The 27514-nt window shown below is 40.7% G+C and overlaps 3 protein-coding genes across 4 annotated transcripts; 1 reads left to right on the forward strand and 2 right to left on the reverse strand.

Annotated features, from left to right (window-relative positions):
- The first annotated feature begins 1565 nt into the window (after nt 1–1565).
- si:ch211-246m6.4 (transcription factor 15) lies at nt 1566–6074 on the forward strand. Its single transcript, XM_055022811.1, has 2 exons — nt 1566–2315; nt 4134–6074. Exons 1-2 carry the CDS (start codon nt 1803–1805, stop codon nt 4167–4169), a joined length of 549 nt encoding a protein of 182 aa, XP_054878786.1. The 5' UTR covers nt 1566–1802; the 3' UTR covers nt 4170–6074.
- Nucleotides 6075–6352: 278 nt separating this feature from the next.
- Nucleotides 6353–11219, reverse strand: bzw1a (basic leucine zipper and W2 domains 1a). Its single transcript, XM_055022838.1, has 12 exons — nt 11097–11219; nt 9564–9636; nt 9313–9489; nt 9140–9234; nt 9000–9065; nt 8762–8897; nt 8300–8409; nt 7929–8099; nt 7707–7853; nt 7377–7515; nt 7167–7289; nt 6353–6991 (listed from the first exon to the last, which is right to left on the reverse strand). The coding sequence occupies exons 2-12, from the start codon at nt 9625–9627 to the stop codon at nt 6960–6962; spliced, it is 1260 nt and encodes a 419-aa protein (XP_054878813.1). The 5' UTR covers nt 9628–9636; nt 11097–11219; the 3' UTR covers nt 6353–6959.
- Nucleotides 11220–11638: 419 nt separating this feature from the next.
- aox6 (aldehyde oxidase 6) lies at nt 11639–24905 on the reverse strand. 2 transcript variants are annotated; one of them, XM_055022818.1, is made up of 35 exons: nt 24827–24905; nt 24090–24147; nt 23904–24000; nt 22178–22286; nt 20945–21071; nt 20737–20798; nt 20554–20631; nt 20319–20399; nt 20100–20244; nt 19497–19589; nt 18636–18787; nt 18368–18461; nt 18185–18294; nt 17690–17874; nt 17444–17606; nt 17291–17368; nt 17050–17219; nt 16840–16966; nt 16570–16692; nt 16402–16498; nt 16204–16328; nt 15996–16129; nt 15796–15883; nt 14917–15003; nt 14631–14829; nt 14336–14556; nt 14152–14247; nt 13537–13665; nt 13383–13457; nt 12923–12975; nt 12730–12844; nt 12575–12640; nt 12306–12494; nt 12068–12235; nt 11639–11983 (listed from the first exon to the last, which is right to left on the reverse strand). In XM_055022818.1, the coding sequence occupies exons 1-35, from the start codon at nt 24878–24880 to the stop codon at nt 11933–11935; spliced, it is 3999 nt and encodes a 1332-aa protein (XP_054878793.1). In that variant the 5' UTR covers nt 24881–24905; the 3' UTR covers nt 11639–11932. The 2 variants fall into 2 exon arrangements, with proteins under 2 accessions (XP_054878793.1, XP_054878792.1); XM_055022817.1 differs by having other exon boundaries at nt 17291–17606.
- Nucleotides 24906–27514: the final 2609 nt, after the last annotated feature.

Consider the following 27514-nt stretch of genomic DNA (forward strand, 5'->3'; position numbering starts at 1 on the left):
ATTACAAATGGAGTCCAACTGATTAGCATCACAAATGTAGCATCCAATAATGCCTGACCATTGACCTCAAAGGAGGAAGTTCACACCATCTCCACTGTGTATCTTAATCCCCTACTCCAACATCTTTCTGCTCAACTTTCTAGAAAGATTCAAAGAGGAGCAGCAAAAGCAAAGGAGGTGGATTAGCCGAGCTCACTGTGTTACTATGGAGCTGTTAGCAGGTCATGACAGCTGTGAGTCAAAGCAATGATCTTCAGTCAGAGGCTTCTTGAGATTCGTTGGAAGACTGACTGCTACTGGAAATCCTTCCTTCTCACGTCACTAAAGATTCTCAGATAATTTTTTCAGATTTAATTTCCATTTCGGGAGAAAAACAAAGTATTTTTGAGTTTGATCATGTCATGATCACCTATCATGATGCTGCCACCACCGTGCTAAAAAGATCAAACACATTTCCATTAAAAAATATTAAGACATTCAGGAAAACAATCAACTTTACTCCAAGTTTTCTTCACAATAAATTTCCGGTAATTAAATTTTTGTCACATTGCATCCAAAACTTTAACGTAGCTGGGACTTTATAGTTACGTTAAAACTATAAACGTAATTAATTCATTTAAATTAATTAATTTAAAATTATTTTTAAATTTAAAATTTATTTTAAAGGTCATTTTATTTACCTTTAACATTAGGTAATTAGAGACATTTCTCTTTTTTTTTACAATCAAACATCTGAAAAGTGCGGCATGCCTTTTTTGTGCAAAATAGTTGAAGTTCAGTCTAATTGTGTATGGAGAGATCAATTTTTGACACAGATTTATGTCTGACCTTTGACTAGGCCATTCTAAGGCTACTTTGATGTAACTGTGGCAAACATGTTCTGATTTAATCCAGTGGACTTTATACTTTAACAGGGGCTGCCACAGGCTGAAACTGGTTTTATTTTGGGGTATCAGAGTAGATGCAAGCATCCACAACAGAGAATTGGGCCCATTGCAAATAGAAATAGTAAGTTTACTCTAAAAAACTTTTTAAAATCTCAGGAATAAGGAAAAAGATTTGAATTTTCAGTGAAAAGTTTGCAAGAGGAGAACCCCCTCAGAGTTTGAGATTAATCTCAAAATTGTTGGAAATGTTGAAAATTTTTGAATTTCTTTTTTTTAAAACATATTTTCTGAGTTTCAAACGTCTGGAATTGGCAAGAACAAAACTGAAATTATTTTTTGTTTAAAAATTGCAAAAGTTTGACTTTTCAGACTCAAATATTTTTGTTTTTTAGCAAAATTTCTCAACTGATGAAAATGTCTATAACTGAATTCATACATTTTCATGATTTTTTCTACAAAATTTCTGATTTTTTATCTTGTAAATTTTCAAACTCGAACACAAAATGACCCTGAAAGTTGTGAGATGAATCTGAGCCGTTCTGCGCCATTTTGGCAGAAATCGACTCCTCCATGTCCATGACTTGTGTCTAATATGTCCCTGACAGGCCGTCCTACTTCCGTGACGTAGTTTGCAGGTTTCCAGTTGTGGGAAAACCTGAAGCAGCATGAAAACTGCAGAGTCTAATTTAGACTCCATCCTCAACAGGTGCCTCCCCTCCTCCACCTGTCTCCCCCTTCCGCGGCGCGCTGGCCGTGACCCAGAAAGCAGCCGTCATTCTGCAGAATGGCATGCAGCCCGCTCGGTTCGGTCACCGGATCGGCGGCAGCTGCTGGGCCCCGTCCCCCCCGGGGCTATTTTCACCCGCCGGATAAAGTGGCGCAGCTCGGCGGGATTCGGCGCAGAGTAGCGGCAGGATGAAGTCCCGCACAGACGGCTGCGCCTCCGAGCTGGACACCGACACGGACAGCTCCGACGGGAAGTCCACGGGCGGCTGCAGCCCGACCCGAGAGTCCGGGGAGAGACTGGAGGCGGAGGGCGGCTGCCCGGGCGCGGCGAGGCGGCGGCGGCGGCGCAGGAGCGGCGCGGGCGGCGGCAGAGACGCGCGGCTGTCCGGCGTCAGCAAACAGCGGCAGGCGGCGAACGCGCGGGAGCGGGACAGGACGCACAGCGTGAACACGGCCTTCACCGCGCTGCGGACGCTCATCCCCACGGAGCCCGCGGACCGGAAGCTGTCCAAGATAGAGACGCTGCGCCTGGCCTCCAGCTACATCTCCCACCTGGCCAACGTGCTGCTGCTGGGGGAGGACTGCCGGGACGGGCAGCCCTGCCTCCGGTACCAGGACATGATCCTGCACGGCCCCGCGGCGCTCAGCGGCCCCTCCCTGCGGCCCATCTGCACCTTCTGCCTCAGCAACCAGAGGAAACAGGTGGGGCGCTTTCTGGACCGCAGGGTCCGAGAGACGATGCACCGATGTATCGGCCCGCCGATTCGGCCGATACTCTACCTCAGCAAAGATATAATGTTTAACCTCTGCCCTCTTCTGCTCTCCTGTGGGCAGAAGAGGAGGGCAGAGAACTCAAAAATTACTCAAGTAAGAGTAGAACTACTTCAACTTATTTTGAATCAAGTAAAAAGGAGCAGTCAAGAAATAACTCAGATAAAAATAAAGTATTTTTTAAAAAGCCTACTCAAGTACTGAGTAACTAATCAAATTATCAATCATTTAATATTTAAAGATTGCATCATCAGATGGACTAAAATATAAAGTTCAGAGAAAATGTTGGTATTTAAGTACAAAATGACAATAATGCATAAGAAACTAAAAAAATATATAAAATCTGGCAAAAAAATAAAAAGTTTCCAAATCAGCTTCTTTCAATCAAAACACTCAATAAAAATGTTTTCACAACTGAACTGTGTCTAGTGAGTTTTTGGTTAAAATATGTCTGTTCTTCATTCAGTGGGTGGAAACTGAACCGGCAGGTCGGGCTTTTTAAAAGATCGGCGATCGGCCAGAAAACTGCAATCGGTGCAGATCCAGTCTGACCACAAAATTATTTTTAAAACGTGCAAATAGTTTTTCAAAAATTGCTTCAAAACTTAAATATTACATTGAAATACAAAAAGTTATATATATGGATTGATTATCAATATATAGTATCGTTTCTTGTTCATTCTCTATGGTGGAGCAAAAAATAATCTGAACTTTAGTTCAGTTTAGGAGTCCATTTAGGAATCATTATGTTTTAATTATTATTATTATTTTAAGTATAAAAATAACATAAATTATTTTATTGGACCCGATAATCAAACAGAACTTTTAACAAATAAATAAACAGAATATTTTTCTTCTTTCCAGTTGAAATACAATTTTGGTTTAATTTTGTTTGTATTTATGTTACATCTGAGCAGTGATGATGTCACAGGAAGAAGAATCAGATCTTGCTAATGCTAACTGAAGTGTGGAGGACGTTAACGCTGCCAATTTGTTTCTAATCTGTATTTTTTTCTTTACTCTTATTTTACAACTATAAAAACTATTTTTATTGGCCACAAAATAAAAAAAAAATAAATAAAAACCTCAATATAAAAATTAAATAAACATTTTACCCCAGCTGGTTTCTGATAATTACTAAAGAGTGAAGGAGATGGATATTTACATTTTTGATAATACAAGTGGAGCAAACTCAGCTTGTATTCACGATAAACACACATATTTCAGACATTTTAGATTAAATTATTAAAATAATGAAGTATTTATAATAAAACTGCACATTCCAAAGAGAAGAAGAAGAGTTTGTCAAAGGTTGGGATGAAAACCACAGTGAAAATATCAAATATTAAACATTTAAACACATTCATTATCATAAGAAAAATGTAGAGACGTCACCAGAGGTCAGAAACAGGTGGGGGAGGAACAGTGCTATGACAGCTGGAGAAAACTTTCATAACTTTGATGAAGTTCAACATCCAATATTTACGACTAAATGTAAAAATACTAAATCTATGACCAACTTTGATGGTTTTTATCACCTTAAATTGCCTCTTTAAATATAGTTTGTTTATGTATTGTTTCTTATATCGACTGCAGTTTTAAGATTATAACTTTAAATTTGTGGTATATGTTAATACAAATAAATTCTGTAGCATAGGTGTTAGTCATTAGCTTGTACCAGAACCAACGTCTTTATAAAGATATTTAAATACACAATGTTGGTTAAAAATTGTCTCTTTATCTCCACAGCTCAGAGATGGAGGGAAATACTCCTCTTCAGTGTGAATCGAAGCGGCTCTGGACAGACCCGGAGTCCACCTGATGTTTACAGTCTAAACTTTGTAAATACATATTTATTTATTTTTTAACATACTACAGGACAAAAATGACTTTTTTGAGCGCTTTCCGTCCAGCTTGGTGTGTTTCTGAACCTCAGTGTTTTGACTGAGACGTAACCTGAGCCCGTGTGCGCAGCTGCACCTGACGTGGGGCTATTTTGGTTCCCACTGATAGTACAAACTACCCCATGACCCACCACCACCAAAAACAAGCTGGTCACCTTCAGTGCAGTAGCTGCTGTCAGTTTACTGGTGGCTGCCTTCACCAGTAACAAGGCTGTCCATTACTACTGCCTCTACTGGTGGGTGTCAGTAACTGCATCTCTTACAGAACCAGGCAGTGAAGTGGTTTAACTTTATCCCCCAACAACCATGAGCTGAAGTTCTCAACATACTTCATAAAGAATCAGACACACTGATATTCTACCAATCAACAAGCTACAAAACCACCAATCATAGGAGAAAATCAATTGGTTACCTAGAGATGGGTTGGTTGGGCTGTTGTGGCTTGCAGGAAGACACTTCTGGGTTTTCTTTGTGGCTGAGTGATTTATCTACAGGTTCACTGAACACAAACATGGCTGTTAGCTTTAATTGTTGCTCTGAACCAGCAGAGTGTCCAACTCTAGTTCTCCACAGCTACCATCCAACTTCTCCTGACTGTCTCTGTATTATTTGGTATCTGGTTTGAATTACCGCCGCCTACTGGTATGGAGTGTGATTACCGGGTATTCTTCCCTTGTGGCCTTTAGATGACGATTCTAACATTTATTTACACCAAATAATTAAAAAATGTTAATTAAATCCTTCCAGCTTATACACACAATGCAGAATAATGTATTCGACTGCCTCTTCCCAATCACAAAACTCATAATTTATTCTTTTTCTCTAGTCTATAGAGTGCTGTTCAATTCAGTGAGTCCAAAACTGAGTTGGTTTTATTGTAGATGCAAATATGAACAGTGAGTCTCAAACCTGCTGAAAGTAACTGACTGGGAAGCATAGGGATTAAAAAATTACATTGTGCTAAAAAAATTATTGTTTATGTGAAAACAATGGATGTGAAAAGTTAAAACAATGAGTCTATTCTTAACCAAAACTTCAATATAACTAGCTAGTTATCAACACTGGAGCTAGTGAGTTTTCACTGATTAAACAGTGAAAGCTAAGTATTTTTTGAGGCTAGTTAGTTTGTAATATATCAAACTGGCTGCACTGAAGATAACTAGTCTACTAGATGCAGTGGTAGATTAACTGTACATTTGATTTATTTATGATTTTGAGATTAACTAAAATATTTACCAAAGTTTCTGAGAACATGTTGAATATCCAACATGGCTCCCTCCAGCCAGCAAACATCTTTAAGAAAAGGCAGGTTTGTAACTTTGATTCTGACGTACCAGAAACTCAGAAGTTTAGAAATGTGACATTTTGATCATGGGGGTTTTCTGAACCTGCTTCAAACATTTTTGATTTCACTGCACACTGTTCAGACATACTAACTGAAAGTGTTGAAAAGTTTACTACTGCAAAGCTGCACAGTCACTTTAACAGCACATGATGAGCATCAAACTGCCTTTTGCACTTTTATGGAGAATTTAAAAATGTGATTTTAAACTCATGTGGATCCCTTTGATATTTATAATACAGCACTAAACTATTACTGGCAAATTTTGCTCTACCTCAGCTCTGTGTTTTAAATACGAAGGCCTACCTCTGATCAAAATTAGCAACAGGACTGTAACAAATACTTGAATGTCAGACACGTCTGTCCTTTGCACATTGAATGAAACTGCTTGAAGAAAAATGTATTTTTGTACGAAACAATAAACTTTATCAACCTGTCTTTGTACATTTCTTTCATTTTTTGACTAACCGATCACTGATCAATACCACAATTTCAATCTACACTGATGTTTTAGTCACATGAGGCTTTATATTTTAGTTAATCTATATTTTGTTTAAAATAATTCTTAAGTTTTCTTAAAGTAACAAAGCAGATTAAGCGAATGTGGGCGGGGCCTGACCAGACCAATCAGAACTGGTTATAAATAGCCTGTGGAAAACTTTTTACTTTTATGAACTTTTATAACCTTCACAACATTTGTAAAATACAACAAAAACAGCAAATAGCATTTCAATAATCTTTATTTCATAAAAAAGTCAAATTGGTTTATATCAGATTAAAGAAAGTATAAACTGACGATAATCAGGTAGCTGGCGAGGCGTTTACAGGGCGGTTGGGGCGTTTCTTCAGATGGACTGAGCAGAAACAGGGAAAAAAGTGGAAATAAAAATAAACTGAGTTTTACAAACGGAAAAAAAAAAACGTAAACTAAAGCTGGACTAAGTAAAAAAAAACTTTGGCAAGACTGATTACATTTGTGAGCCTTGCAGTCGCACGGCTTTACCTTAAATATAAACCCAATCCTTCAGAACCAAGAGGCTGACATTACATCGAATCCTTGGATCCGGATTAGAGAAGGCGTTGGAGACGAATCGAAAAAAGAGGGCAGAATTCCTGGTTTTCCTGATTCCTGGCGGAGCCGCGGCTCCTCCAGGACCGTTTGCTTTTAAATACTGCTGAAAGGTTTCGGTGGTAGAGGTGAGTGTTTGTGGAGAGGAATCAGTAACAGGAGGTAGAAGAGGAAGGGCCGAGACATTCTACTGCTCCTGCTGCTACAAAACAAAACAGAACAAAAATAAAAGTGGAAAAGCTCGTCTGGTGATGAAGGTTTCAGTCCGCCTCCTCTTCATCAGATTCAGACTCTACAGAAAAGAAAATTTGATTTTTTAGTAAAAACTTTAGGAGCCCAATTGAGGCCAAGTTGAAACTGTTATTTAAATCCTGACCATATTCTATAATGGTCAGGATGCACGTTGATATTCTTTTATTTAGCCTTTTTCTAGAAAGCCCAGTAAATTAGCCGCTAGGCTAACGCACCTTCCTCTGCGTTCTTCAGCCACTCAACGAATTTCTTCATCTGCTCGAGGAAAACGCTCTTCCCCTTGGCGACGTGGGCTTCAGAGTACCACTTCATTATGGCCTCTTCGCTCAGTACGTCAGCTGGGAGACGGAAGACAAAGTTTCTCAAAGCGTCTGCTTCCACTCAGAGCGAACAGAAACGGGAAAACAAAACGTGGTGACTCAGACCTTTGTAGAGGAGCACCACGATCTTCTGAAACGCCTTCATGAAGTGGATGTTGTCGTAGCAGTACTCCTGGATCTTCAGCAGCAGGCTGAGCTCAGACAGACCCTGGGAGGTGAAGGCTTTCAGCAGAGGGCTGTATTGCTGCAAAACAAACATTTACAGGACATTTTACAATGAAACTGCATTATTTTTACTGAAACATCTTGGTTTTGGTCATAGATGGAGCCTCAGACTGCTAAATCATGATACGCTTTTCAAAAATACTCTATTGATCCCAAAGGAAAACTAAATGAAATTATTGAACTAAATGTAAATGAATTCATTTGGTTAACCTTCAAGTGTTTGATGGCTTGTTCGGTCACCAGCTCTTCCTTCTTGTTCCACTCCACGCAGCTCATCACGCTGGTCCAGATGATGCCGATCATGGCCTGCTCTGACAGGCCAGCCTTCTTCATCTCCTCCTTGGTGAAGGCGATGATCTGAGGAGCAAACTCCGCCCGGTCATCACCTGTTCCCCCTGGCTGTGGGTGGAGTTACAGCGGGAGGAAGCTCACCTCTTTCTGAGGGTCTCCACGCAACATCATTTCCTGAAGCTCCTTTTGCAGCTCCTTGCGTGCGCCGATGGATTGCTGGTTGCGGGCGAAGTCGGACAGCTCCTTCAGCCCGGCGTCGGTGAAGTACTTAGAAAAATGCTCACAGCTCCGTTTGTTGGCAGGAAAGAGTTCCTGAAGGAAAACAAATAAAACAATCTTAAAGCAGGCGAAGTCAGGCGCAGCTCTGGACAAACCGCTGGAAAATTCTCAAACATGGATGCTTATTAGCCTCGTTAGCTAACGGCATCGCAATTTAACTATCCTTCTGTGTTTATGCCATAGAACACAGAAGGAGCAATTTCAATAGAATCAAAACAGCAGCGGCGTTTTACCATCAGCCTGTTGTCCATGCCCACTTTGCGCAGACTGCCAGCAACAGAGTTGATGTCCTTCTCGTTGATCCACGACTTGAACAGCTTGACAGCAAACGCTGCAGAAACTCCTGGAAGCAGAACGTGAAAGAAGATAGTTACCATTACTCAGTTAGTTACTAGAGTAACTTCTTTTATTGAAAAAACGTGACTTTTAGGAGCATTTTTCATTTTTTAACTGAAAGGAACTGATTTGAAAAGAAAAACTTTTATTTTTGTTACTTAAATGAACTATTGTCATTAAGTACCACAATTTCCACTTAACTTTATAATTTGGTGTTTTTCAATATGACATGATTATTAATCAGTATTTTTACCAAATAGCTTTCACTTTTACTGGAGTAAAAATAAGTTCTACTCTTGAGTGAAAGTTTTGGGCACATTTGGGTCAAACAGAGGAACAGGAAGTGGTTGCAGCCTCACCCTCTTTGACGAGGTTCTCGTTGTAGAGGCTGCTCAGGATGGAGGCAGATATGCTGCCGTTGGCCAGCAGGATGCCGGTCAGCATGGCCAGCTTGTTGCGCTCAGACTCAGTGAACCCCTTTAGAAACAGCAGCAGCTGCAAACAAACAGCCGCAGCATTAGCAGGTGCTGCAGCCACGCTGCGGTGTCGCGTTGCGGCAATAATCCACTCCATCTATAAACAGCTGCACCTCCTCACCTTCTTGATCTCCTCCTCGAAGCCCTTCTCCAGGTACTTGTAGCGCCTGATCAGTTTGTTAAAAACCTGTTGAGGAACAAAAACGTGGTCAGAGTCCGTCATCTAAACCCAGCGGAGCGCTGCGTCGCGTCGCGTCTCACCTGAGCATATGCTTGCATGGTCTCCAGGTCTTCCTGCGCCGTAAAGAGGCAGAACTCGGTGCGGGTCAGGTCGTCAGACAGCGTCCCGCCTGGTGCTGCAGGACACACGCCGCCGCCTCCGGTTAGCTTTCAGGAAACTCAAACACAAACCGCCGGCGATCTGTAACACTTACCCAGCATGCCGCCGGCCACCAGGATGTCGAAGAGCGTCTCTGCATACCGGCGGTAGTCGAGTTTGGCGCCAGAGGCATCAAGGAACTTTGCGACCGCCTCCAAATCAGTGCCAGTTTGATTCAAGCCTTGTACGATACTTTCTTGAAACTGAGTAGGGTCAAACCTCTCCTTTTCATCTGCGGGGAGGGGAAATAAAAACGTTAATGAGAGGAAGAGAAACGGAGGAAGAAACGCCAAGGAAAGTGGTTACCTCTTTTCCTCGTTTTGAAACGCTGGCCGGTTAGCGTTGGCTTTTGCTGCTTTTGATTATTCATAAAAGACACCTGGGAGGAGAGAAAGACGGCAGTTAGCAGCCAAACCACAACAGAAGAACGTTTGAACAGTTTTCCTTCAAAATTTACTAAAACCAACATGACTTCATATTTCTGATAAACAGCAAAACTGAAACTGAGCAAACTGGATGGAACACAAAAACAAACCAAACTCTGCTATTTGTTTTAAAAATAAACCAAATTCAGGAGGAAACTGTCTCTCTCCTAAATGTTTTTAAAACAATTTCACACACGCTGTGTTGCGACACATCTTTAAAAAACATTTTAAATAGTAATATAGTTTGGCAACAGGAAAAAAAAAATTTGCTTTTGAGATTTTAGAAAACTAGAAAAATTCAGATTTTTACTCAAAAATTTTGCAGAATATCTTAGTTATATTTTATAAAAGAAAATATTTTACTATACAGAGGTTTTATCAAACCAAATTCATGTTTTTAACACTTCAGTTATAGAAATAAATATCTTTATGCAAAAGAGTAATAATCAAAATATTAATTATTATTATTATTAAAATATGTTCTACACTAACTGAATTTAACAAAATACAGAGTAATAAGTGAACTATCTCAACATTTAATTAATAGCAGTGTAATTATTAAAGTATCCTGACGCTCCTTCCTGTCATATTTTTCAGGTGTATTTCCGGGAAGTTCGGGTCACTTCGGGTCACTTCGTGCCACCTGACCCCAACATGTCTTCATACCTGAGCTTTTATTTGTTCAACGCTCAGAAACATGATTACACCAGATTGTTTTAAAACACACCACAAAGCTGTTTTGAAAGTTATTTTATGTCAAATGATCCGAAACAACGGATTTCAGTCAGTTTTTCCTCACAAAAGGAAGCAGGGCCAGACAAAAGGCGAAGCTGGGAGGTTTAACGGAGCTGGTGGGTGTCGGGTCGTGATTTCGAACAACTGCCGCCATTTTCGGCCTTTTTATTCTGGATTGTGCATAAATCCAACGTGGAAAGACATCAGAAATATTCCTGAACAATCTGATCGTTTATAAGCTGGGATCATTTCATACTAACGCCGGCTAACTGGGGGATTAGCTCAAGCTAACTTCGGGCCTCACCATGCGCCGGGCCGCAGTTGGTTAGCCGGGCCTGCTGCGTTACTGATCGGGCTTACATCACCAGTATTCTTCGGTTCAAACCTCACTGAGACCTAAGGACAGTTGATCTGTGCTTAAACACAACCTGCCATCGCAATGTCACGCCAATCCGTGACGCGTTGTTGAAACAGAGCAAAAGAAAGTGTGAGCGCAGCTAATGCTAGCAGAAAGCTAACTGAACTGGAGGAAACAGGATTCGCCCTCCGGCGGACCAAAACCCCCGGCTCTAATAAAGCCCCGAAACTTCATTTACAACAACTAGTCAAACATGCCGCCGGCCCTAATGAACAACCCACAGTTTGGAGAACACTTGAGGCAGCTGGTGAGGATACTCACCGAAATTAATGCAGATAAAAAACGGTTGTGAACCAGGGGAAGTGAAGCAAGTGTCGAGTCTCTGAGCGGTCCAAACAAAAAGACCTTCCCGTCAGGACTACAGCTGGCTCCGCCCACCGCGCATGCGTGGTGAAAGGAGTCGAGTAAAGGAGGATTACCAACTGTTTCACCCCACCCAAAGCTCAAAGTTTACATTTTATTGTCAATTTATTGAGTCTATTTATAATGTATATAGATTATTTCTATTTTTTATTTTTTTTGTCATATGGTCATATGCTGAATATTTTCTGGATACGTAAAATTAAAATCAAACTCAAACTAAAAGAATAAAGAAAATCAATTGAATAAAATCAAAGTTTCTACCATAAAGTACATTAGCACAATGGGGCTCTAAGTAAGGTTTTAGACAGGCAGTTAACCAGGGTGTGCAAAACTTTGGAAACATTGAATCTTTTGAATAAAAATCTTTTTTAACAGGACAAGAAAACATCTTTGAACATCAGTGTTGATATCAGAAAAAAAGACCAGTAAGTTCATTCAAATCCTTGAGTATACACACAATTTATTGTTTTTTTAAAAGGCTACCTACATTTGTATGTGGTTACAAGTTTTTACAATTATCCTCCAGTGAAATGATTAATTCTTGCAAAAGTAGAGTTAAAATAAATTTGTTTCTTTCACTATGCTGCTCTAGGAGCAAAAGCACGTAATCAATGTGACATTTCATGCTTGCAGATGGATTCATTCCTCTTGTTGTGAAAAGCATTTACAAAAAATTAGTACATTTGTTGAGTAAGGTTAATTCACACTTGATTAGGTTGTGGATTGATTGGATCTCAGATGTCTAAGGCCCAGGGTTTGAAGGATCCCGGCTCACTGGCTGGAACCTGTGAATGAAAACAGATTAAAGTTGTAATATCAAGATGAATCTTTCACTTTTAGGAGTCTAAATAAACCGTCCTCAACTCTACCTTCTTAATAAATGGCGAGGCACAAGCCAGACAGGCCCTCTCTGGAGTCGCAGGCGTGTCCAGGAGAAATGGGCCAGACAGACCGGAGTCGGAGCGAGCGGCTGCCACCGCGTCTTTGATGGCGAAGAAGACGGAGCTGCCCAGGAAGAGGGTGGGTTCTCCGATTCCCTGTGGCGCAGGAAAACAACCATGAGAGGCCAAGTTCAGGTCGAGATTCGCTTCAGCACTCGCTGCTGACCTTTGAAGAGTAGATGGCGTGGGGGTTGTAGGAGTCCGGCAGGAGGTAGACGTTGAACTTAAGAGGCACGTCGCACACCGCTGGGATCTTGTACTGGGATGGACCTCGGGAGTACAGGATCCCAGTTGGGGAGTACTTCAGCTCCTCCAGCGTGTAGAGACCCAAACCCTGCGTGAACGCTCCTTCAATCTGAGGAAGACGACAGACAAAGAGGTGAGGAAGTTCAAATATGTATGTTTTCGCTGTGAGGTCCTTTAACCGGGTCTTACCTGGCCGATGTCCACAGACGGGTTAATGCTTCTGCCGATGTCCATCACAATGTCCGTTCTCAGCGTCTGCAAGAAGCAGGAAGACACCGACGTTACTCTGTTTTCAACAAACCCGAGGGATGATCCAACGGTTTAGACAACAGGCAGATCCACACCCGGTAGTCTCCTGTGAGACAGTCCAGCTCCACCTCAGAGCAGCACACCCCAAACGTAAAGTAGGCGTACGGACGGCCCTCCATCTTTTCCCAGTCATAGTAAAGGTCTTCCCCTCTGAGGAGGAACAGAGGAGAAAGTTCTCAGCTGCTGCTTTAGTCAGGAACGACCCAAAGCACTATAGTTTAGACGTACCTGAAGAACCCAGTGGCTGATAAACTGATCTTCTGCAGATGAGCCTCCTTGATCTGCCATCAGAGCAAACAACCACGTTACAGACCCATTAAAACCAGTGGTGGGCACTGCTAACTAAAAACCTAGTTCTGCTAAAACACTAATCATAAATACAAGTTCTGCTAATGCTAACAGTAAATATTAGTCTCGCTAATGCTAAAGTGTGAATTACAGTTATTAATTCTCCAAAAGTTAAAGCTCTTATCGTAAATATCAGCTTTATCGTTGGTGGTTTCTCCTACTACTTAGGACTTCTAAACAGTTTCAAACTAAAACATTTTAGAAATTATCTGGACAAAAATAACTTAAGCTAAGTGTGCTAAACATTTTTGAAACTTGTTGAAGAGCTAAAGCGCATGGGAGAGCGCCACCCACTGGTTAAAACCATTCAACTTCATGTTTCCATGGGAGAGCTACATACCCAGCTCTCCCATGATCCTTTAGGGTCCTTCAGCCTGATCGGCTCCAGTCTGCGGTACAGAATCTCACAGGCTTCCTGAAAACAGCAGCAGAAATGAGCAAAGATAGCAAAGTGAGTCCACACAGACAACACAGACAGCAGGAAGCAGGCTCACCTTGACCGCCATGCCGTTGGCGTCGGTGCCGAAGGAGGCGGCGGAGGGACAGGTGTTTGGAACGGTGCCGGTGCTGGTTTCGCTCAGGAAGACCTTTGACGTCGGGATGTGAAGCTCCCGACTTGCAACCTGACAGCAAACAGGATCCCAGGTTATTTTATCATCCAGTTTTCACTTTGTTCAGACATTAACAAAGCAGATGCAGTTAGTGATATTCCTATTTTATTTGCATTACATTAAATAACTTCTTATTTTATTTACTTACATTAGCACATTTTAATTATTCTATATGCACATTAATACATTAATTATTAACAATTTATACTTTTACCAAGAAACTGTTTCTTTCAAACTTTACAAAAAATAGCTGAACTTCTATTGAATGTCTTACACATTCAATCCTTTATTATTTTTATATTTCTTCAGTTTTCATTTATTGAATCGTCCGTATAATATTATTTAAATAAACTTATATTATTTTATTACTACTTATTGTCTTTTCTGTGAAAGACGAAGTTTAGTTTTTCTCTGCTAAGAAACATTTTTCCACTAAAAACAATAATCAGAAAAACCTAATTTGTCCTGAAACCAGCCACATCCGGTTGAGTTCAGTACCTGCTGCATCTTGGTGTGGATCCCCTGACCCATCTCCGCCCCGCCGTGAGTCACCAGCACAGAACCGTCTTTATAAATGTGGACCAGCGCTCCGGCCTGACAAACACACCAACAGAAACCCTGAAAATGTTCTGGTAGTTGTCGTGGGTCCAGATGGAAGCGATGTGAACAGAACCTGCCGGACCTGGTTTAGGAAGCTCTCTGCGAAGGCGATGCCGTACTTGATGGGAATGAGGGCGACACCCCTCTTCCTCCAGCGGATCTGCTGGTTGAAGCGGTGGGCGGCCTGGCGCCGGGCGCTGTAGTCGCTCTTCAGCTTGCAAAGCTCCCAGCAGCGATGCAGGTTCTCTGGGCTGAACTCCAACTTGTAGTGAGTGGCTGACGGGCCTTTGTACATGTTGACCTCTCTGACCTGCAGAGCATTTCACAATCAGACGAAGGAAAGTTCTTCCTGAAGACCATCTGGGCACCATGATGACCTCTGACCTGGTCGGCGGGCCGTCCCAGCACCATGGCAACATCATTGACCATGTTTTCCACCACCAGCAGGCCCTGCGGGACGCCGAAGCCTCTGAACGCCGTGTTGGAGGGCAGATTGGTCCTGCAGGTGGCCGAGTGGCCTCTCATGTTGGGAATGTTGTAAACGTTGTCCAGATGAAGCAGAATCTTTTCAGAGATCTACAAGGCGGTCCAAATAAGCGATTCTGTTTATATTCTTGTAGGGCAGTGAAGATTTTCTTGAAGAACATAAAATCATTGACCTACCAGGACAGATTCATCCACAAAGCAGCCGCTGTTGGCGTAATAGTAGTAATCCACAGCCATGATCCTTCCATCGTTCATAAAACCCACCTGAAACAAGTTTCATAATAAACTCACAATAAATTGAGATCTTTGGCAGAAAAAAACTGACAATTTCTACAATTTCTACAAACTTGGAAAAACAAAAAAAGACTGCAGTTCTCATCTTTTCCACTTTCCCACTGCAATCCCTGTTCTGGCCAGTAGATGGCAGTCATTTTTCCAGCTGCTCCTTTAAATTTTGGGAAATTTCTAGACAGAAATGGCAACTCATAACTGAGACCAACTATCATTTAAGTATTGCAGATCAGATGGCTTCAGATGTCCTGGAATGTAATGTCTCACAACAGTTTGTAACTAAATGAGATTTTTGTGTTTCACTGTTGTTTACAGAACAGGATCCATCTTTTTTTCTAGTTAGTGGGTAATATAGCAAAATATTAATGGCTAATTCTTAGCATGACCAACATTAATTCAAAATATGAAAATAACGTAAACAACTATACCCAACTTAGCCAGTAGATGGCAGTATGTAATCGAAGAGGTTCCTTTAAACCTTCAGGAAAGTCCAACCAACTATTTCAAACACTAGATGCCTTGAGATAATTATGCTCTTGAATAAATACTTACCAAATAGTTGTACTTTTGTCTCAGTTGTTATTTCCGGGAACAAGATGTCTATAAATTGTATGTAAACAAAAGAGCTGGCTATTTTTATTTCCAAATTCCTTTTTGGAAATATTCACACTGCTTCTTTAATCCTGTTGGACTTTGTGGGCAGAAAGTCCAGTCAGGTTGTTTTTATCTCATGCAATTTTAGTCTTTCTTTGAGTTTTCCCTTACTTTGTATTTTCCCAGGACAGGATGGCGCCCCCCGGTGATCAGCATGTCCTCGCCTCTCTCCAGGACACAGCGAACAGCTCGGTTGGTTCTAGAAACAAACAAACAAATGCAAACATTCTGTTGAGTAATTTTCTGATTGTTAAATGTGCAATCTTAAATAATGTGGATAATTTCTAACTTTCTCTTTTCATGAGACTCACTTCCATGCAGCCACAGAAGTGATGGAGGCCAAAACGGAGGTTACAATCACCTTCCCTCCAAAAGCTCCGCCCAGTCTCTTCACATGACAGGTCACTCTGTTGGACTGAATGTCCAGCGTTTCTGCAACTGCTTCCTGAAACCACAAAATGATCTCCTCTAAGCTTTTGTTTGAGTTTTAGGAAAGCTTTTAATTCCTGGTCTGTGTACCTGAATCAGCGTGGGCCACTGGGTGGAGATGTAGACCTTGAACTCCTTCTCCTCGCCAACGGGAACAACCAGCATGCTCTGAGGCTCCATGTAGAAATGCTCCTGGCCTCCCAGTCGAATCTGTCCTGAGAGAGAAACACAACAAAAGCAATTAGATTCGCTTAAACTTGCTTATTGTTTACATCTTTAGACATTTACCTTCGTAAACTCCATCACAAGTCTTAAAAGCTTCAGTCACGTCTCCTTTGGAAAGCATTCGCGTCGGCTCGTAGTAAGACGACTTCTCGATGGCGTCCTGAGAAAAACGAGCGGCGCTGTAATGAGCTACGAGTGAACAGGTCAAAGGAGGTAAAAACACAGACTCACCTCTATGGTGAATATGGGGTCTGGCAGGTCGTCGTAGGTGATCTTCACGGCGGCTGCTCCTCGCTTAGCGTGCGTCTTTGTATCGGCCAGAACAGCACAAACCGTCTGACCCACGCAGAACACCTGGACCGAACAGGAGACACTCAGCATTTCACACTTGGTTTAAAAGTCCTTATCTTTATCATATGTTGGATATTTTGAGCTTGTAAAAAAATAGAAAAGGATGGATAGATGGATGGATGAAGGATGTAACCCAGAGTTTCTCCTCACCTGGCTCTCCGCCAGCAGCTCCTGCTCGTAGCCAAACATGGGCCGGGCTTTCTTCCCTGGAACATCATTGGCTGTGATCACGTCAACAACTCCTGGAAGCTTCAGGGCTTCGCTCACATCCAGCGCGCTGTCGGACCAAAAACATTCAATTATCTAAACAACATAAAAACTCCAACGAGCTGAAGGTTGCTGCCGGGATCCTCTCCTCACGTGATCTTAGCGTGTGCTCGAGAGCTGGTGACCAGAACCATGAAGAGCTCCCCGTCCGTCTTGGGAATGTCATCGCAGTACACCGCCTCGCCCGTGGCCTGGCTGATGGCGGAGCGGTGCATCATGGGACGCCCCACCGGGTCCTGACTGTCCTGGTCCTTCGGCACATGCTGAAGAAGAGGAGAAGCGTTATGAAGGTGGTTCCGGGTGTTTGTTGTGTGATTGACTGAGGAGTCCTGACCTGGAACTCCTGCAGACTGGGTTGGATTTCTTTCGGCAAAGGCTGCAGCTTTTCCGGAAGCTCGTCTTTAATCACATTCTGCCAAGAAATTAGGAAGTTAAAGCAGCTGGACGCTGTCCTGCTAGAAAAGCTGAAAGAGGAAATGTGTTTTACCGCTTCTTTGAGCTTCTGCAGAACCTCCAGGTTGAATTTAAAGAGGAGGCTGAGCGTCAACGACCGGCGAAACTCAACCTTCCCACCAGGAGCAGACGGAGGGAGATCCAGCTCCTCCAGGAGGGCGTCGTACGCCTCATTCAGGGTCTTCTCGTCCCATGGCCTGACGGAAAACCAAACAGGAAGGGATGAAACACAGACAGGGGTTTAAAACCACGAGAGAACACAATCATACCAACATCTGACCTTCCAGCGATGGCTTTGCAGGTCTTGGTGGCGTTAACGGTGGTTGGACCCATTCCTCCAAAGTACAGGCTGATTTCCTGGACCACTCTGGATCCCTCCGGGAAACACACTCTCATTCCAGTCGTCACTGTGGCGAAGGAGACCTCCTTCCTGGGCGCCTGTCGGAGAGCTCGCACATACTCCCCCTGCAGGTCAGACAGAGGTATTACATCTATGATCGCTGTTCTATAGCCCACAGTGGAAACATGACTCTTCATAGTTCAGTACTTGGAGATTTTTCTGTGGAGTGTAGCTTCAACTTATTAATGTAAAACCCACATTGCAAGATATGCTAAAACCAAGTTATGTTAAAACAGAAGTTAAGCTCGACTTGCTATAAGCCTGATTGATCCCTTGACTAAGATCATGTCATCAATACAGAACCTATCAGTCCTATAGACAGTGACTCGCTCAATGAAATGTCCAAATGCGATTGATTGAAGAAGAGTTCTGCACCTTTCTTGTGAATGGAATAAAAACTGAGACGACGACGTCTTCCGGCTTCAGGATGGTTTTTCCGAATCCAACAAAGAAGTCCTGATTCAGCAGAACCTCTCGTCTTCCTCCTGAAAGATTGAACCAAAACAAGCTTAGAAAGGATCTTGCTTCAGTAGAAGTGATGAAGTGGAGGAAGCTCACCGGTGGAGACGACTTTAACTTTGCAGTTCCCAGCAGCCAGAACAGGGTTCAGGTCTGAGTTGGGGTACGCGCTCACGATGTTTCCTCCGAGAGACTAAAGATGAAAACTAACATTTACACACTAATTCAACAGTATTTCCAACATGGCTGCTGGTTCTTTGTCACTTTTTGAGCAAAAGAATTGTAAGTTTTATCCAACTGACTGTTTTGGACTGAATTTCTGGAATGAAGTTAAGAAAGAAACCAATAAATAATTAATTGTTCCTACGGCAACATTGCGGATCTGCAGGCTGCCCAGGTTCCTCAGCTGCTGGATCAGAGCTCTGAACAGCTCCGTCTTCTCCTCTGGGAGCTGAGGAACCATTTTCTCCAGCAGAGACTGGAGCTCAGACAAACTGGAGCCGGCGCCGACCCAAACACCTGCAACAAAGACGGCAAGAAGAAATCAAAGTAGTTCAATTCAAGTCCTTATTAGCTGAAGTTTTGATGCTTATGGGTCCCAGAGAATGAAAACTCAAACTTCAGTGTCTCAGAAAATCAGAATTTTGTGAAAACTTAAAATACATAGAAAAGTGAGTGGAAGGAAAAAGTGTGGTGGAATATATTCTGTGAATTTGTGGGATCTTCATAAGCAACGATGAAGATGAGATGAAGGCAGGTTTTAAAACAAACTGGACTTCCTGAACATCAATAGAACTACAGGCTGATCTCCTCCATGCTACGCCGCACTGATGCAGTAATTAATGGAAAAGAGCCCAAAAGGAGTTTGAGTGCATAGAAATGTGAAAATTCTGTTTCAAATATTATGTTTCTTTGATCTGATGTAATATTCTGAGACTCATTTTTAGATTTTCATTCTCTTTAAGCCACAAAGACTTAAAATATTACAACTTGTTTAAACAATGCATTGATCTAATTTTTAAATATTTCTCAAAATATTCTCACAGTTTGAGCTGCACTGGTGTGGCACAGTGTGGCTTTAAAAAGTTCATCAGAACGTAATAAAAACTGGTACATTTTAAATCTAACTGTCAAAAAATACAATATTTTCTCATTTGTATGAGGTTTTTAAAATATTACAGCTGTAAAAACATTAAATGTGTGTAGAAAGAAGTGAAGAAGAACCCACCGTCTGCTCCCTCTGACACTTCGAACAGCTCTTTGACTCTCATGGGAGAGATGACCAGAGGATGCAGGACGCCTTTGAATTTTATATCTGGACCTGCAAAGAAAAGTCTCAAAGCTGGTTCATTCCTACCATCACAAACGTAAACTCTCTACTAGGTCTTTAAATGGACAAAAAAAAAAAAAAAAAATCAGGATGAATATTTCAAAAATTTGCATCTTAAAATTCCAGGTTTGATTTGTATTCAGCTGTTTTTATGACATTTTAGTGCAAAACATTCACATATTTTGTTTTCTTTATCTGCTTTAGATCTTTTTAACTCAAAAACCAGACTTTAGGTTTGTTTACAAATCAATGCAGAAAACTTTATTTAATCATATTTTTGTCTTTCTGGTAACAAAATAAGACATGAAGAACTAAAATCTGGAAAATCAAATCACTTTTTTCTTAATTATCAAGATCTCAGCTCTTTCCTAGACTGCATTGGAACTCTACTATGCCAAATGTAGATTGTAATATGTAATATAAAAAAACAAGACTGTTGGAGAGATTAGAGCGGACTTATAACTGTGGATGACTGGTATTGCGTTAGTGACCCCTGCAGACCTATGTTGGTGTTGCCCATGACCAGTGGAGCCTTTGGGTTCTTTGCCCTGAGCTGGACCAGCTCCTCCAGGGAGGTGGGGGACACCCAGGTCATCCTCTCCCCATGAAAGGTCAAAGTTTGGGAGTTCGACGCCTCAGCCATCAACTGCGGATCATCACACAAAGAGATTAATGCATATTTCCACAGAAAGGCTGGTGAGCTTCACATCGATGACCTACAATCAGTTCTGGAGGAAAGATCAGCTCCTGGGTCGGGTCCAGGGGAAGGAACTTCTCTTGGTCAAATAGTTGTGGCTTTTCCTACAGAGTGGGGAGTAAAATGTGGATTTTTAGAAACTAGTTGATGAAACAAGACAAGATCATTGGAGTAAAAGTGTAGAAAGAGATAAAACCTGTTGGACCAGAGATACAATGCAGGAAAAAAGGACAAGAAAAGACTGTAAGACGAGCTCACATCCTCTGATTCATTGGTTTTTCCTTCTCCATTCAGGCAACAGTTAGCTCCTCCATTGGCTTGGCAGCAGTTCCCTTCCTGCTGGCACAGATTAGACTGGTACTGTTTATGATTGACCATCACGAGGAAAACATGAAGCAGAGACAGTAAAAGTTAACAATTGCTGAATGATGAAACTCGAACCTGGCAGAAAGTCCTGCAGCCGTCAATAATGGGTCGATATCCAGTACAGCGACACAGATTTCCTGAAAATCACCAAAAACCACAATCTGGTTAAGTATAAGAAAGACTTTATGAGAAAGTTACTGATTTCTACTTTTGGTCTCTGGAGTGACAATAATCTACTCTGGGCCAGTGAGTGAGTAGTTAGAGTTTAATAAAGCAAACGAACCGCCCAGAGCCTGCGTGATGTCGTCCATGGTTGGCTTCGGCTTGTTCCTCAGCAGGGCGTACATGGACATCACCATCCCCGGAGTGCAGAATCCACACTGGGAGCCATGAGCCTTTGCTATTCGCTCCTGAAGGAATAACAGCAACTTGGTCCAAGTTATGCCATAACTTGGTGTAACTTCCAGAATCATTGTCTCTTACGATCTCTGGTACCGTTGGCCGCCAGATATCAGCTCCCCAGTCTCCTGGATCATCCAGTACTTTAGACCAGCTAGACTCTTGCAATACTTTCACAACCCGATGTACTGGTACCCGACAATGCCAGAACCTCTCCTTTAACTGACCTCCTAATCTTATTGGACCCAACTATAGTTCGTGAATGCCCAGGATATCCAACTACCTTTACGCTCCCTTGGTATTCCTGATCCTCCAGCAGTCTGGACTCTCCAGTATTTCTTGCTGTTGCTCTGCAGCTGCTGAATCTCTAGTATTCCCAGATCTCTTGGAAGTCTCCATTGCCCAAACCCTGGTAACTCCTAGATCCCTTTGTACTCAGAACTACCCTAAACTCTATTAACTTCTCACTGATGGATCTCGTGTTGGTCTCCAGACTACCCAAAGCCTCAGTACTGTTGGATCTATTGGGAGTAAATACTTCTTGAACTGTCGGATCTCCTGACTGTAAGATCTCTTGGCATTATGGCGTCTCAACAAACCCTTGGTATTTCTGGTTCTTCTACCTCCGTAACCTTTAGCTTTGCATGTGTTTTGTGTTTCAAAAGAAGTAAAGATCTGAATTTAAATAACAACAAACAGAAACTATATAAAGAGATCCAAAGACAGAGCACATGTATTTGCACAGTCATCCAGGTTTATACCATCAAGCCAGCTTCCTGTTGATGCCATAAAATCGCTGTGGGGCAAAGGTTCAGGTACGGGGCAATGGGACAGAGGCAAGTTTTAATGCCATTACTTTTAGTAAACAACAGCTGGTGTGATGCTTTTTTGTGCTGTAATTTTACTCTGAAATCCTGGAACATTTTCCTTGAAGCCTTTATGTATTTAGTCTCTTCTTGAATTATCTCGATGATTACATTAAATTTGCCTTTAGAACATAATTAAAAACCTACATTTAAAAAATGTTTAGAAAACATAAAGTTGCAAGTTTTTGGTGCTGAGGTTTTTTAAAATCTGACAGAAATACATGAGATATTTTTGGCATTCTGGGACTGACCTGCACGGGGTGGATCCTGGTCTTGGAGCTGCCGATCCCCTCCACTGTGGTGACGGCGGCTCCATAGAGCTGGCAGAGCGGCAGCAGGCAGGCATTGGCTGAGTAATGGCTGATTGTCCAGTGAAGGGAAACTGTTTTACTGGGAGCACTGGAAAACTTCTGACTTTATTAAAACAACTGCTTCTATTGTGATGAACCCAAAGATGTAGCAGTTTAACTTGGAGTGACCTTGATCCCTTTGTCTCCATGCAACATGCAGAATGCAAATCTGTTTTGCAACATGACCTGAGATCTGTTGATAAATTCTGTGAACTCAGATGAGATTTTATTACAGACATCCACCAATCCTTTCCTCTGATTATTAGATCATCGTTTATCTGCCTCTTCTTTAGAACTTGCAGTCAACAGCCAATAAAAATCAGAGAGGTAGCTTTTGTTGACTCATGCTGACAGACAGAATTTGAACTCTGACCTGCTCCAGATCTGCCTTGTGCAGATTTGTTTTTCAGTAGATTCCAAAATAACTCAAGTTGGTTCAAAGGATGAACAGAAGGATCCTTTAAATGTCTCAAACTCAACATAATAGGAAATAAAATGTAGTTTCTGACAATATTTTTAGTAATAAAATAAGGAGGTTCAGCAGCAGAAGTTTTTGCTTCTTATTCTCCGCCTGGAAAATATTTAAATTTCTTGTCTGCTGTGTTTTATGCCACTTTGTTTAATATAATTAAAATTTCCCCTGTTTTCCAACAACAATAATCAAATTTAAACCTTGTAAACCATTGCAGGATTAAATTTGAATTTGGAGAATCAGCAGACCTCATGCCAAAAATGGGCGGAGCCTAATCAGGCCATGGGAGCAACCAATCAGAGCGGTTCTCTTCTTTATACCCAACAATTCAGATATCTGCCATTATCTCAAGATAAAACTGCAAAAGCTGTTGGTACATGTTAGTAAATACCAAGAAAGGTATTGCTACCATTTTATTGATTTGTAAACTGGATAAGGGTTATTTAGGAATCAATGCGTTCAAACAATTTCAGAGGTGTAAATCTATTAAAACTAGCATATTTTAAATAAATTTACAGAAATGTAAACAAAAAGACAAACTGCACATTACCTTAAATTACATTCTTATGAAGTATGAAGTTCAATGCTTTGCTAACTGAAAGACAGTAAAGTCCTTTTTAAATTTTGAAAAACCACAGCAAGACTAATGAATGGGACATAAATAAACAGTTTTTGTTCATTCAGATTTTTAGATGTAACAGAAAAAAGTGTGGAAATTTCTACATTATCCAGACCTGAAAATGAGCGACTGAGATTCAAAACCTTTCAGAACTGAAATCCAGATGGACGTTTATCTTCGGTTTGTTTTGGGTTTTTAGATTTATTATAAACCAGATGTGCACATTTTAAATTAGTTCTGTGTTTTATGGATTAAGTTTTAAATTATTTTAGTTCCTTTCAGACACCAATCTCTTTCATAAACAATAACTTTCCTTTTATTTTGCGACAATAAGGATGTTAGCTTAGCATCTTCACAGTCCAGAAACAACCAGAGAATATTCTCAAATATTGATCAGCTTTAGCTTGGCTACAAAGTGCAGCTTTTGATCACTGTTACATATTTTCACATATTTGTTTGATGATTTGAAACATTTAGCAGAACATAAAAAGAAGATCTTTAGTTCTAATACCACAGAAGAAGAGGATGAAGGATACACGATGGTCTTGGTGGCGGGTTGGTAGCGTGACACCATCACAGTACAAGCCCCGCATCCTCCACCGCCGCAGCCAGACTTGGTTCCAGTCAACCTCACTGAGATAAGAGTCAGGAACAAAACAAACCTCCTTCCATAAAGAGAAACTTTAACAGGGAGGAGAAGATGGAGATGATCTGAAGGATACGTTTCTCCCTGAGGAAGGGCAGCAGCATCGTCTCAGGATCCACATGGCTCTCAGTCACCTGTGACCAGATGAAACCCACAACCTCATCAAAAACCTGCTGCTGCTGCTAAAAATGATCTGCTGGCAAAAATAGATCAATTCCAACATGTTCCAGAGGTTAACTTATCATTTATTTATACAGTTTGCACAATAAAAAAAAAACACAAAACTACAACATCTCAGGTTTACACCATTAAAAACTACAATTGTCAAGAAAAAACTAAGTTATGTAACAAATGTGTATCAGCACTGAAAATGTCTACAATCCTGTCATCATTTTTCCTTCTTAGCAACAGTTCGGTTCGGTTCTGATGAATAAAGTAAAATTATATTTAGCCCATTACGTTGGTTTAACCCTAAAGACGTAATAACTTTAAATCAAAAGAGGTTTATTTGATGAACCGAGTGACGTCAATCCGTCCCAGAATCTGAGCCCTGACAAAAATCAGCACAACACCGGAACTTCCCTTTTTCACACCTAACTGAAAATGTCTGTTTTATATAAATATATTCTTATATAAACACACGTTATGGCTCAGATCGGTGCTGCCTTATGCTGCAACATGTTTTCCTGGATATAAAAAGTAGAGGAAAGTCCGACAGCTCGGTCTGACTGAGGAAACCAGGATGTAAACAACCCAATCTGTCTGCAGGTTGAGACAAAAACCGCATAATTCATGTGAAAAATGACAATTTACCTTTTTCCCATTGATAAACACGCACAGAGCGTCTCCTTCTTGTTGTGCAGACATCCTGCAACTGCATGCACAGCTGCTGCACAAGTGCAACTTGAACCCTCTGGAACTTCCGGTGGGGCAACTTTCAGAATAAGAGTCTCAGGTCAAAGAGAACTGTAAATCACAGATTTTTATGTCTTTTATTCTATCCAGACTTTCTGAAGATGTTTTTTATTTATTGTTACTTGTTGAGGTTTGGTCCAGTTTATGGCTCGGAAATATTTCAGATGATGTTTTATTTTATTTATCAAACTGATCCTTTATAACACATTTAAATTAAAAAATTAACTAAATATAAGTGGGAATTCCTATTCTATGGATTGTGAGAACATGTTTTTGCAGTAGTAGTTAATGTCCAAGCCATTTTACTTGTTTTTCTACCAAATTCATAATAAAGGTGTATTTTATTTTAACTCACTTCCTGTCCCATCCTGCTGCTTAACTCTCATTTTATCAGACTTAATGTGACGCATTTTGTAGAGTAGAAACTCCCACCTAAAACTTGCAACCTGATCAAACATGGCCTACTTTAGCAATAAAAACACTTCAGATTATCACGTTCATCAAACCCAAACAATGAACTGACATCTTGAAGTTTTTCCTCTTGAGCGCTGCAGCAGATAATTAAAGTCACATTTCACATATTTTCTAGTAAATCAAATTAAACTGCAGTCAGCAGATCAAAAATCAACCAATAGGAGCTCAGAGTTACTAAAATAGTTCATAAACATTATTTCTTTATATCTGCTGTAAAGTGACCCGTCATCATTAACACTCATGCTTTGTTTCAGAGTTAATTATTCACAGTTTAGTCGCATTTTTATCTCATATAAAGAACAAAGATTCATGTCGGAGCGATAAATGAGGATTATTAGATTGTATTTACTGGTGGTAATCTGTTCATATTAATCTTTACATGTGTGAAGCGGCTGAGTCAGCAAGATGGACAGGGCAGATGTGGAGAAAAATTAATCTGACAAACGAACACAAGAGGGCGCAAAAGGGAAGTACACTGAAGAAATGCTCCGTGTTGAACCTAGAAAACAAAAATTCAAAAATTCGCATTTGAAATACTTATTGAGTCTCATTAATCCTTATAATGTCAATAATTTAATTCTGTTTGTCTTGTTTATCATGGTTAACAGCCGGTAAGCTTTTATCTTCAGTTTCTCAGAGAAGAATGTTACATAAAACCTGATATTTGAGATTTGCAGAAAAATACAAAATAAGAGATGTTAGACGAAACAAAGGGAGAAAATCAAAGGCAACAAGTAAATAAAAAAAAAACTTAAAAAAATTAAACAGCACGGATGAATACTTTCATATTTGAGATTAATATTGATAATATGGGGTGCCAGTTGTAAAGTTACACAATTTAAAATTAAAAGCAAAAAAAAGAAAGAGAGAAAAACGGCATTGATTTTTCTTTGTCGTATTTGAACCATGTTATTATCAATTTAGTTCAAAGAGCTAGTTTAACATGATGCAGTTCACTCTGAGTCCAGCAGAGGGAGCCAGTTTAACAGGATGCAGTTCAGTCTGTGTCCAGCAGAGGGAGCCAGTTTAACATGATGCAGTTCAGTCTGACTCCAACAGAGGGAGACAATTTAACATGATGCAGTTCAGTCTGAGTCCAGAAGAGGGAGCCAGATTACCATGATGCAGTTCAGACAGATCCAGAAGACATATATACCTAGATGTAGCTAACATAGACACCTAGATGTAGCTAACATAGATACATAGATGTAGCTAACATAGATACATAGATGTAGCTAACATAGATACCTAGATGTAGCTAACATAGATAGATAGATGTAGCTAACATAGATAGATGTAGCTAACATAGATAGATAGATGTAGCTAACATAGATAGATGTAGCTAACATAGATAGATGTAGCTAACATAGATACCTAGATGTAGCTAACAAAGATACCTAGATGTAGCTAACATAGATAGATAGATGTAGCTAACATAGATACATAGATGTAGCTAACATAGATACCTAGATGTAGCTAACATAGATACATAGATGTAGCTAACATAGATACCTAGATGTAGCTAACATAGATACATAGATGTAGCTAACATAGATACTAGATGTAGCTAACATAGATACCTAGATGTAGCTAACATAGATACATAGATGTAGCTAACATAGATACATAGATGTAGCTAACATAGATACATAGATGTAGCTAACATAGATACCTAGATGTAGATAACATAGATACATAGATGTAGCTAACATAGATACCTAGATGTAGCTAACATAGATAGATGTAGCTAACATAGATACATAGATGTAGCTAACATAGATACATAGATGTAGCTAACATAGATACCTAGATGTAGCTAACATAGATACCTAGATGTAGCTAACATAGATACATAGATGTAGCTAACATAGATAGATAGATGTAGCTAACATAGATACCTAGATGTAGCTAACATAGATACATAGATGTAGCTAACATAGATACCTAGATGTAGCTAACATAGATACATAGATGTAGCTAACATAGATACATAGATGTAGCTAACATAGATACATAGATGTAGCTAACATAGATACCTAGATGTAGCTAACATAGATACATAGATGTAGCTAACATAGATACATAGATGTAGCTAACATAGATACCTAGATG

This window comes from Poeciliopsis prolifica, unplaced genomic scaffold, assembly GCF_027474105.1.
Source record: "Poeciliopsis prolifica strain line A6 unplaced genomic scaffold, Auburn_PproV2 SCAFFOLD091, whole genome shotgun sequence".
Classification (NCBI taxonomy): Eukaryota; Metazoa; Chordata; class Actinopteri; order Cyprinodontiformes; family Poeciliidae; genus Poeciliopsis; species Poeciliopsis prolifica.